This window comes from Lycium barbarum, chromosome 9 (genome assembly GCF_019175385.1).
Source record: "Lycium barbarum isolate Lr01 chromosome 9, ASM1917538v2, whole genome shotgun sequence".
Taxonomy (NCBI): domain Eukaryota; kingdom Viridiplantae; phylum Streptophyta; class Magnoliopsida; order Solanales; family Solanaceae; genus Lycium; species Lycium barbarum.
Window position 1 is genome coordinate 23,284,732 of NC_083345.1, and position 13,129 is coordinate 23,297,860.

General features: G+C 35.0%; 1 protein-coding gene across 2 annotated transcripts; it reads right to left on the minus strand.

Moving 5' to 3' along the window:
* Positions 1-881: 881 nt before the first annotated feature.
* On the minus strand, positions 882-9,503 carry LOC132610230 (transcription factor PIF1-like). Of its 2 annotated transcripts, XM_060324532.1 has the most exons (8): positions 8,938-9,501; positions 8,014-8,809; positions 4,629-4,727; positions 4,462-4,527; positions 4,311-4,376; positions 1,978-2,364; positions 1,495-1,573; positions 882-1,159 (listed from the first exon to the last, which is right to left on the minus strand). In XM_060324532.1, the coding sequence occupies exons 1-8, from the start codon at positions 9,024-9,026 to the stop codon at positions 1,155-1,157; spliced, it is 1,587 nt and encodes a 528-aa protein (XP_060180515.1). In that variant the 5' UTR covers positions 9,027-9,501; the 3' UTR covers positions 882-1,154. The 2 variants fall into 2 exon arrangements, with proteins under 2 accessions (XP_060180515.1, XP_060180516.1); XM_060324533.1 differs by lacking the exon at positions 4,311-4,376 and having other exon boundaries at positions 8,938-9,503.
* Between the last annotated feature and the right edge of the window lie 3,626 nt (positions 9,504-13,129).

The following is a 13,129-nucleotide window of genomic DNA, read 5'->3' on the forward strand; positions in this document are numbered from 1 at the left end:
TAAAGAGATCTCTGAACATAAATTCTTAATCTTCAAAAAGTACTCAGCAATAGATAGATTACCTTGAGTGGTGTTCGCCAATTCATTCTCCAATATCTATAGTCGGGCTTCATCCTTCTTATTGAACAACCGATCGAGGGTCCTCCATATCTCATGAGCTGATTTTCACCTTATAATATGATCAAACAAGTTGTGAGAGATGGACCTCTTCAGGATGAACTCCACCTTCACATTAATTTGCTTCCACATCTTGTATGCACTGCTATTTTTCGGTCCGTCAATAGGAGGATTTGTGTCACTCTCATTAACAACATCCCACAAATCCTCTCGCCCATAAGGTATGACTCCATACATGTCTTCCATACCTTGTAATTGGACTGATTTAACAACTCCATCCCCAGTCCATTAGCACGGCCGCTTAAATCCATTTAGAGAAACCAGTTGAATCTACCTCTAACCCAATCTTGAAATAAAATCTAGAAGCCAACTACGGCTATGGCTCTGATACCATGTAGAGAAATATAGCAGAAGAAAAGTAAATCGGAGAAACCTTCTGCTAGTCCAAGATCGTTACTAAGATTGGAAGATTCAACTAAAGAAGAGGAAGCTTTGGAAAGGAGAATTTTGTAATGGAAGAAGACTCTTGAATTGGCTTGAATGACTTTTAATTGGGTTAACTTGGCTTGATTACAAATGACTAAGGCCACCCCTATTTATAATTGTCTAGGGATTGTTCTAGATAGAATTATCTAGATATATCTACAAAATATCTAGTTAGCCTTATCTTCTAACACTACTTTAGAATATCTAAATTTTTCTTTAAGATAATTACCCAAGATCCTACACTAGACTATTCTAGATCTCTTACTAAATATCTAGGATTTTTTGTACCTCCAAAAAATTAACTTTACTTCTTCACAAGGATCACTTGTGCCGTTAAACACTGGCCTCAAATTATATCCATACATGCCAAAATGGAAATGAGATTTCAGGCCCACAATATGTAAAAAAGCAAAATTGGACTCTATAGTAATAATTACAAGTTAGTGGTGCTGTATTTGTATCAGCCAGCCGGTTTAGACTGCACTTGATGTTCCTCTTACACTACAAAATTTAGTTTGTGGGAAGCCACTAACGTTCCGGCCTCCAGGTAATCAACCTGCAAATAAATATAAAGTCAATGAGGTCTCTATTTTATGCCCATTCAAATATTGCATATTTGCATGTCCCACTTGCACAAACATGCCAATGTCCCATTGAAAAAAGAAAAACATTGTAGCTATTGTTTCTTTAAACTTGCGAAAAAGTATAACGACATGTGTAAGGTTCTATGCTTTCTTATTCTAATGTTGTCAGACACATGTATTAGAACATATCAACAACCGCATACAATGCACTTTTTAGCAGGCATTTATTTAATTTCTCTCTCCAGTTGTTGTATGAGAACCACCACATTATCGCATATAAACTGTAAGATCTGAATGGTAAGCTTACCAGATTGATGATTCCCTGGGTTTCCAACTTCTTTGCTGCTGCTGGATTTATTGTTACTGGGCTGTTCTACTGCCTGATTCTGCATTTAAAAGCTAAGTTTTAAAAATGACAGATCACTAGAGAAAACATGTGCACATCAAAAGGACAAACAGGCTTGGGGGACTGTTTCAACCTGCATCCATCCTCCTACTGACTCAAATAGTAAAACTCGATTTGGCAAGTTAAAGAAGCAAGCAAGAGTATCTGTTTCTTTTGAAGCAGAAATTCAATCTGTCAACAAATCTTCTATGAAGTGCAATTGACCAATGACTAAGGTGAAAGTAAATCCTCAACGCACGATGCAAAGAGTGTAAACTTGTAGCCAGTGGTCCGTACATGGACATAGTCATCACGATAAGCAACAAGACTTGTTCATGGTGGTCTCTATATTGACGTAGTCACTATGATATGAGTTAAGGATCAGCTAGAAGAGGAAGGACTTGCCTGCTGTAATGCGATTTGCGCCTGGTGAAGACCAAAAAACTGCTGATATGGATCATTAAAATTCGGAAGTCTAGGCTGGTTCGGATTATGTGCGACAAGTGGATTTAGCATTGGATCTGGCTGACTTGAAGCTTGCATTCTTGATGGATCTGGTACTGGAACTGGTGGCAAATGAAATGGCGGCATAGCAAATCTAGGCCCCATTTGTGCTGCTGCAGCTGCATTCTGCATCGCTGCACCTGGTAATAGAGGTGGATATGGCACCATTGGCCTGTTCATGCCCATCTCCATACCCATCCCCATACCCATGCCCATTCCCATAGGCGGCATGTACTGCTGCATTCCAGGATACATCATTGGGACCATGCCGCACCCCATGGACATCATCTGCAGACAAGCAGATATGATCAAACTACATTCTGCTGTGTGAATACATATCCTATTTAAGATTATAACAAACTGGCTATATCAACAACTAAGTTCAGCATGCATATTACACAACTGGAAATAAGTTGAGAAATTCTAATAAAAGATACTCATCAAAACTTCAATGACGCTGAACATATGTAAACCACATACCAACTCCGAGCTGAAGACACAGGTCAATAAAGTGAATAATGGCCTTTATTTTAGAGACAAGCACGGAATGCCACTTTTGGAAGAGGAGGTCGAAGGCAGTGAGAATATGATGAATAAACCTTTAGTATTCACGATGTAACACTGAAGATGTGCATTGATCTATTTTATCTATACATTCAAATACGCTACGGTAAGATCGGTTTCTTGTTCCAGCGATGAAGTTATATTTTCCATTCATGTCCCACTAAAATTTGATAATAACAATTGAGCACCTTCATGGAATTTGAATCAAGAGTGTGCTACAAATAAATTAACTGCTTAGCTCGATACAGTAGAATTTGATTAGCAGTACTTAATTTCTACAAATGAAAAGACAAAATTTACATCTTCTTTGATCAATAATGGAACTGGGAAAGAATTAACACTAATAGAGCCCAAAAGAGTTCTGCCAAGCGGTTTTTAGGGAAGAAACGCTGAATGCCTAGAGTGGCCCAGTTCAGTTAGCCCGGCCCTTCGTAAGGCAGCATTAAACTTTGGTCAATCTGATAGATAAAAGATGAAGAAGACCATGATAATAACAACACAGTTGTAGAATTAACTTAATTAATCTAGACACTGAAAACTTTAGCAAATAAAGCATTGAGGATTTGTTGTTCATTTGCAAAACGGCTTCCATTTTCATCGATTAAAACTTTATAGTTCCTCCTTCAACAGAGGGCAAATGTAATATTTTAGCGGAAAATTGTTGGAAACTAAATAGTTTGTCGATATGTAGTGAACATAAATATACTGTGTACATTACAAGGTTTGAATCAACAGCACAAATGAAAGTATAGCACCAGAGTTATGATTAGACAAGTCCAATCGAACCCCAAGCAGCGGCCACAACTTCATTTGAACATGTTATACCACAAAGAAAATAATAATTTCATACTGCGCATGTATTTGTACATATACATAAAATATATGAAAAACATAATGTAATTTGATGCATAGGAAGCCACATGATATTGCTTTCACTTTTACAAGTATCTGGCTGTGAAGTGACAACAAGATGAATTGTGTTCCATAGGACAATAAAAGTAGAAAATACTTGACTAACATGCAAGTTCAAAAATTTAGACAATATCCAAATGCATGAATTACAAAAACTGGTAAGTCAGTTCTATATTTCTTAGATCTCATATATTGCCCTATTTGACTTTGTCAGACTGTACTTTACTTGAGAATGTGTAGAGCTGTGAAATAAGGATATTCTGATCGACCCAATTGGCTCTCTGAATAATCTAGTTACAATTACTTCTTCCTATTAATGCTATATAAACGACAAAAAGTGTGTTATGCATGCCAAAAGAAAAGCTGTAGTTTGAATAGACAATGTTGTTGACATTCTCATAACTTACTAAAAGGAAAAACAGGATTTGATCATATGTAAACTTTAAAATAAAGCAATGACCTGCAGTGACTTCAGAAAACGTTAAAATGTTATTTTCACATCAAAGAAGCTTTAAATATTTCTAGTAATATCTTGACTTTCTATTTCATATGCAAGTTGCAAGCATTAAGAAAATGAGCTTCTTTAGAGGTAAAATTATACAACTTTATGGTGTTTAACCGGAAAATATTTTATAGGACTGCAATAGATTATTCCCACTTCAGAAAGGACTATCAAATTCGTTCACTATAAAGAAATTGAACAAAAAATGTTGGAAGGTGTCAAGAGGCAATACAAGAAAAAGATGTTAACTATACACCTGTACTTGCAATTGCAGTGATTTCAAATACTCAATTGCCTCATCTAGCATTGAAGCTTTGTCTGTCTGAAATTCAACAAAAGATCAACTTAAATACAACAGTAAACTATATGTTGTATACATTGTAGAAATTCAAAGAAGAGGCCAAAACCTTGTTACAGCGCGGTATGAGTTCCTGCAGAGCCCTCATCTTCTCATTTATTCTGTCTCTACGTCTCTGTGGTGATTGCAGCATTACCATATTGATTAAACAGTCAAAAGAGAAAAAATGCAGTTAATTATCAAAACCTTAAAAATCAACAATTCCACAATGCATACCCTTTCTGAAAGATTATGGACCTCTGCAGCACGAGATCGCTTTGTAGATGTTGAACCACGCGCTTGCTTTTTTGTATCAGGAGACTCAAATTCAGCATCCTAGGGCAAACGAGACATAAGTTAATGAAGCATTAACAGTAAAATATGGGTCATCAGAATGATCTGGAGCAGAATCTCAAATGATAAAAGATAAGAATCATGATAACATCGGGACTGCTTCAGAGGTTATGCAATTATATATGATGTTGAAAACTCAACAGAAGGGAAGAATTTGCTCTCAACTTTCAGTGTTTCTTTTCTTAATCCCGCAAGACAAGACATCACAGTCGAGTTTAACAATTTACCAGATAAAAGTTCACATGATCTACCAAAAAGTAAGATCGCATATGCCATTCTGGTGAGAAGGGAAGGTAAAAGTGGGACAGCAATTGCCGGTGTCCCTTAACCACCACCACTTTGAAAACTTCTGTCTACCGCCTTCTGGTAGTTATTACATATGTACATCAAAAAACCATGACAATTTCTAAATACTCATGAGTTTTCCATGCTCATACTCATCGATAACCTTAGAGAATATTTAGTCTTAAATGTACTGCAATTCCGCTGTTTAATACACTTTGTTTTTCTTTTTTTTTTTTTTTATGGCAAAAAGAAGTCAACTTCTTTTTCACCGAACTCCTTTTATTATTCTCTAAAGTCCAATCAAGTGCTATGTCACGGAAGCTGCTAATTATCACACTGAAGCAAAAGGGAAGAAAGTGAGAGATTCAATGTGACTAATACATCGAGAAAAAATCTACTTGAAACAGATTAGTGATCATGTCAGAGGAACAAATAGATATTGAAGTAACTTACAGGTTGACCTGGTGTAACTTGGGAGGTGTGCCTGTATACAAACTAGGGTCAGGCAAAGTAGCAAGGAACTATGAGGTGGGTCTCATCTGATGAAACATTATGGTACTGAGGTATATATCTTGTTCAAAGAGTTATTCAATCATATTCAGGTCCTTTAGGGAATACAATACCATGTACTAAGAGAGTTCAGAATATGAGATGCTTCTTTATTAATTTGGACAGTGAGAACTCGTATCCAGTATGCAATAGCAAACACGGAATTTGAAGGCAAATAGTTAAGCAATTCACGTCTTCCCTTGCTTACACATCATAATTTTTTGGGTAAATAAATTATTTTAGTCTTTAAACATTAAAAAAAAAAAAAAGGGGAGCATCATCTTAATACTGCTGAAAATTCTTCTAATAAGTCACTTCAGGTAACCAGCCAGGATATCATTTCTTTCCGTTTTGGGAAAGACCATCCAAAATCCATTCCATGCTTGTCTAACTCACTCTTTATTTTTATTCTTTAGAATTGCTAGTAAGTATTTGCAACGCCGGAGGAAAAACAAGAAGTAAAAATCAGATCTTAAAAGGTCCATTTATTTTATTTTCTTAAATGAAATTAGCCGCTTTAAACGAGAATGATACATTTCTATTTGAAACATTTTAAAATTATTTAATGTAACTTTCTTATTATTAATAACATAATTTTATATCCATAAAAATAACATGACAGGTTCAAAATTATGAGTTCTAAGATACTTTCTGATTTACTTCTTTATCCACGACATAAGATGAAACAATCGACATAAAAGATTATTTTTTCATTTCAACCAAACACGAATATTCATCCTCATATAACACTATGATTTTAATTTGCAGCTGTTGAGTTGCCAAACTGTCAGAGAACTCAGCACAATTATAGGATTTATGCTGATTTCAGGAAAACATTCCCAAGGAGATCACATACAGACCGCCCTTAAGCCCTGTTGTATGGTTAAAACGGGACAATGGGACAAAGTGAAACAGTCAAATAGTCCCGAGATCACATACAGACCGCCCTTAAGCCCTGTTGTATGGTTAAAACGGGACAATCGGACAAAGTGAACAGTCAAATAGTCCCGTCACCTTTGCTTGACCGAGGGACAATAAAAAAAATATAAGAAAAAAACCTTGCTGAAGGATCTAGAGTGTTCTTATTACTCCCTCTATTCAAATTATCCTCTTTTACGCAAAACGTAATTAGGAGGAATTTTTATTTATTTTATTCTTATTTATAACTTAAAAAGCATACAACAAATTCTGCATACAACAAATTCTTGTGGTCCATCTCTTTTCCGATCATGTACATAGCTGAAGCTTAATTCACTGGCCTGTCCGTTTTTATTTATATCTTAGAATACAATTTCTCTTTATTGAATATTTTATTTATTTATGTATCATTTTATCAATTGACGTGTTTGTGGTATTCAGAAACAATTACTAGTAAAAATAAAAAGTTATTTATATGAACTTTTAAAATAACAAATAATTTGAAATAATTATTTTAAAAATTGACGGAATGAGTATCGATCGCTAGTTGATGCTCTTTATTTTTTCACCTCATAATAACTAAAATAGTATAAAAACATTTCTCTTTTGTGGTTAGTCATCTTACACTTGGCCTGAAACCAAACCGAACCACAGCTACAAATGCCGGCTCGTAGCCACGTCACAGCACAAATTAGTGACGTTGCCAGGAAAAATATCCCTCGTAACACTAAAATGCACCGTGATTAGATATTCTTGCTAGTCACGAAAAAACGACAGAGCATGACAGACAAGCGCGAGTAATTGGGAATTACAAAAGAAGAAAACAACAATTAACTTGCTCACCTCATTATTAGAAAAAATGAAAAATATTTTTTATTCCCCGCCTTACTTTTCTTTTTAATCTATTTAAAAAAAAAATATTTTTAGTAAATTGACAATTTAAATTTACCACATTTAAGTTTACATAACTATAATATTCATACATTTCATATATTAATTTAGTACCACAAGATTTAAACTCTTTATTTTACTTAAATTTTATAATCCGTCAAACTAAAACACTTAAATTAAAATAGAGAAAGTAATATTTTAACCCCTCCCTCCGTCTCATATTACTCGTTCACTTTCTCTTTTTAAAAGCCAAACTACATAAATTTTGACCAATATTTTGACCATATTGATATGAGCATAATTACAACTTGTAATATTTTTCGTGTAGTTTTATAAAAATTTAAGTTACTCCCTCCATCCTATAAATAAGTGTCACCTTAGTAATAAACGCACAAATTAAGAAATTAATCATGCAATATGAAGTTTATTAAATTAACGGTATATAATAAAAATAAATTACTGTTTTCGCGTGGATTAGAATATGACATTGAGAAGATAAGTTATTTAACTCTAATATGGGACAGTAACGTTTCAGGAATTGGGAATTACTAAAAGAAGAAAACAGCAATTAACTGCTCAGGAATTGGGAATTACTAAAAGAGGAAATAAACAATTAACTGCTCACCTCATTCTGACCTCCTTCCCCGTTATCCGTTTCTCTTCCTTTACGTTTCCGATCATCCCCTGCCGCCGCCATATCTGCCGCCTTATGCGGCGGCCCTGGTGGCGGTGGTGGTTCAGCACTTCCACTTACACTATTTCCCGAGCCACCTGGTGATGACGTCACCGAAACCTCACATGTCGGCACCGGTTCCCTAATTGCAGTTGATGTAGTCGCAGTTACATTCCCGGCGGGAGCTGGTACTACATTATCGGCTATATGTGAAACTCTAGATTCCTGCCCTACTGTAATCGGAGTTTCATTTGAATCCGCTACCGTTGCATCTCTTTTGCTCGAATTTGCAGGTTCTAACCTTGTCCTAGGCAATCTAGAGAAGTGTCCAAAGTTCTGGAACCTTCTAGAAGGAGGTATAGGCGGCCGAGGAGCAGCCGTTGCGATTGGTGCTGCTGGCGGTGGAGGAGGAGGAGGACGGATCTGCTGCTGCGGCGGCGCAGCAGCGGTTACAGTGGAACTCGGGGTAGAATAAAGGAGATCAGCGTAGAGATCACGTTCAAAGGGAGAATCATCATAGTGTAGCCATGAAGCCATCTCATCTTCCTGCATAAATAGATGTTGTACTGGAGTAGTAGTAGTAGTTTCCTCTACATGTCGGATCTCTCTTCCATCGGAAGGAATAACCGCATCACCACCTCCAACGCCGTTGCCTATGTGAGTACTTTTCTTCAGAGATCTTTGATTTTGACTCTGCATAACTACTTGACCGTTTTGCCATAGTAGTTCCATGATTCCCTCTTCCGCCCTGTGAAAAAACAAAAAAAATTAAACTCGTTCATCTATTTCGTTAAGAAACAGAGGAAATAGACAAATCAGAAAATTAAAGCCTTTGTTCAAATAAAAAAGGAATATGAATAAGTGCGCCATGCTTACATTGCAGATTTCTTAGGTCTGGTAAGACCAGAAGAAGTAGGAATAGAGTAGTCATCATCCATATCAAAATCCGGAACAGAGTGATTCATTGTGCTTAAATTACCAAGAAAAATAAATAAATTCAAATCGACGCCACAGTCGTCAGGTACAGCCACAGCAGCAACAACAATTCCCTAACTCACCGTAACACTTGAGCTTAATAACACTGTCCATAAATTAAATCTACCAAATCAAAAGCTCACACAAAAAAACTGAAACTCCAAATGATTGAAAAAAAGACAGCTTTTTTTGGTAACTCTTTTTATGGTACTTTTATCTGTAGCAACTTAGGTGATTTGATGTTGGTTGGGGTTGAAAATGGAGTAAGGTGGGCGATTTTTTGGGTATGAGTACTTTCCTCTTTCTGGTCTTTCCTTTCTTTCTTTCTTGGTTTTTGCCTTTATTGTTAAATGTCCTCCTGCGAGAGAGAGAGAGATAAGGTCCTTCTCTTTCTCTTTCCTATGCCTTTAATCTTCGAATAAAAATGAAGGAAAAAGACGAAATTGTTTTTTGACACTATTGCATAGGTCACAGTTCTTTCACTGTCATATAAACACATTTCCCCACCTGTTTCAATCAAGCAGCTTATCATCAACTACTACTACTACTTTCTTCTCGTCTCTCACAAATTGGGATCTTTTACTTTTTTGGCCAAAATGGACTTTCGAATTTGCGAAGAAATATTTTTTTGGGATTTTTTTCTTCGTATAATTAACGAGGGTACAAAAGGTTTAATTAAGCAGAAGTGGTTGAACTTATGATTCCGAGTCTAGCACTTGATATAGTAATTATTTTGAGAAAATGTGAAAAGGATGTGGGAACTTTGCATTATATTAGTAACTTTGTTGTGTTACTTCTAATTAAGGCTTGATGATAAGGTGTTAATACAAATCTCATGTGTCGATTGGTTTAAAAATCAATCAAAAAAGAAAGATTTTGATGTGTTTGACTTTTGCAAAACAAATACTCCGTCTATCCATTTTTATCCATGTTTGACTGGGCACAACTCGTAAGAAGTAATTAATAAAATGATAAGCTTATTATATGAATGTAATAAATTTAATATTTTGAAAAATGCATTAGAAAATAACTATAGTTAATAATAGGGGTAAATTAGGAATTAAGCCATAAATTATCTCTTAGTTTTCTACAATGGACAAGTAAAATAGACATTTAATTTTAGTACAACAGACAAGTAAAAGTGGACGGGGAGAGTATCTGCCACTGCGTGTTTGGTATTTTGGGTTTGAGAACCGATTTAATTTTCTTGTTGGTTTTTTAGAGTCAGCTCGTCTAAAATTTAATAATTCTTCTAAATTGATTATATGTAAGCATAAGCATATTTAGAACTGCTTAAATTTTTGTGTTGGTTTTTTAGAGTCAGCTCGTCTAAAATTTAATAATTCTTCTAATTTGATTGTGTAAGCATAGTTAGAACTGCTTAATGACAGAGCAAATGATTTATTTGGATGCAAAATTGTTTGATTTGTTTGGTGGGGCCTTGCCGTGATTAGCATATGTACGGTGTATCTACAACATTATTGGTTAATAAGATAAAGATAGACCTGATAAAGACACACTAACATATGACTTCATATTTGGATAATTTGGGATTTCCAACTAACACGAGGAGTGGTATTATTTATAATGTACACATACTTTAATTAATTAGAACAGAAGTCCATCTATCACCAAAAGGAATGTAATTATCTAAGTTGTACAGTAGTAGCAGTTTTATGTAATGCTCCATAAAATAATCTGCTAAGTACATGTTTAAGATACTCTTGCCGTTGCTTATATATTACTTAAAAAGCAACTTTAATTAGTCCCCAAAAGTTTAAAAGTAGTGATTGCTCTGTATAATATGATTATCCATTGTGGATCCTCTGAATATTATAAGGTGATTCGGGCGTGAGCGCTGAGCATTCCGTAATTAATTGTTTAATTAAGGCTTTTAGCCGAAAATGACAACTAACGGTACCTGTCTCCAATTTAATATACTCCCTCCGTTTTAAATTATTTATCGTTTTTTTTATTTTACATGCCCTTAAGAAATATTAATTAGGAATGGTATATAACTGACTTTATCCTTATTTATGTCTAAGTTATAATCTCTCTTCATTAAATGTTTATTTATGTGTGATCTCGATTAATGACAAAATTGTACTAGGGATAAAATGTGGAAAATATAATTAATTGTATCTTGAACTCCTAAAAAGATAAAGAATTTGAGATAACTATTTTTAATAACCATGACAAATAATTTGAGACAATTATTTTTAATAATCATAAAAAATAATTTAAGACAGATGGAGTAGTGCTTCATGGTCAAAATGGATGTAAAGATGGCATAGAGTTAAATCATTAATCTATGACAGTAGTATTTTTAGAGTCCGTCTTAAAATAATCTCACTCGTTTGATGATACCTACATCTCATATTTCGCCTGGATCAACTACTAATCACACTTATATATGATGCTAAGTTGGGTCCTTTCATTATCTTAGAATGTGAAGTACCACTTTTTTTAAAGGGAAGAGGGTCAAAAATACCCCTCTACTTTGTTTTAATGGTTAAAAATATCACTTGTTATGATTTTGGGTTATTTATACCCCTGTCGTTATGAAAGTTAACAAATATGCTCTTAATTTGACGGAAATCCCCAAGTTGATTCAAATAACTTGATTTCATAAAGAATAACTCCCTCCCCTCTTTTACCCGCCCCAACCCGCCTCCTAAAATAATCCATTCTACTTCTCTGAGGAAATCTGGCGAAGCAGCAATCTTCGGCGAACCACGAAATCAATGAACTACCACGGAGAAGAGCCGATGTTGTTGGTTTACATTGCCGGTGAAGATGTCAAGCGGCGCCGTCTTCTCTGTATTTTCAAAACTTGTAGAAATTGAATGCAGAAATTGTGATGTGGTGTCTTTGAGAAATGATATATTACAAAAAAAAATAAAAAAAAATTGTGTCATCACTCTTGTGTTCGACGCTAAAGATCTATGTCATGAGAAACTATGCAGTGTTTTGTAAATTGGTTTGTGGTTTACCACAGTTCAGGTTGCCCTCTATGGATGGAAGAGTTGCGTTGGTTCCTTGGGTAGTTATGCTGAATCATAATTGTGAGGTTGTGAATAACACTTTTGTGAAAATGTTTGTAGTTGACGTGTATGAGACAACTCTGAGTCTGATTCTTTCAGCTGTTTTAATTGTAGGTGGAAACATTGTTTGACTATGATTCAGCAGCCAAAAAAAAAAGGAGAAGACGGCGCCGCTTGTCATCTTAACCGGCAATGTAAACCCACAACACCAGCTCCTTCTCCGCGGTAGTTCATCGTTTACGTGGTTCGCCCGGAGATGGCTGCTTCATTGAATTTTCTCAGAGAAGGAGAATGAGTTATTTAGAAGGCGGGTTGGGACAGGCAAAATAGGGGAGGGTGTTATTTTTTATGAAACCTGATTATTTGAATCAATTTGGGAATTTTCGACAAATGAAGGACATATCTGTTAATTTTCACAACGGCAGGGGCTAAATGACCCAAAATTATAAAGAGGGATATTTTTAATTATTAAAACAAAATAGAGGACTATTTTTGGCCCTTTGCCCTTTTTTAAAATAGATGTGGATACGAGTTGAATTTGTTCGGGTCACTCATTAAAGTCGTGTGACCATCAAAATGAGGAATGTGGTCCTAACTCCTAAGAATGTAAGCCACCCCTTGGCTTCTGTATATCATTGAAGATAGGTCCAAGTATATCGAATAATATATGCAGTTCTAAAAACTGAAATATATGTCTTTTCCAGCTGACATTTTTCAAAATGATTTATATTCTTGTGGCATAACGCAAGAAATGATTACTCCCTCCGTTTCAATTTGTTTGTTTGGATTTTACGTGTTACGGAGTTTAAAAAGTAAAGAATTTTTTGAATCTTGTGGTTAAATTAAAGATAAATAGAATGTATCAAAATGTCCTTTAATCTTGTGGTCTTAAAAACGTTATGTGGAAAGTTGAAATTAAAGAGTTGTCAAAAAGGAAATAAGACATTTTTCTTTGAAACGAACTAAAAAGAAAAATAAGACAAACAAATTGAAGTAAAGGAAGTATATCTTAAGAGGGTGATAGTAGACAGCTTTAGATTTGAACGTGT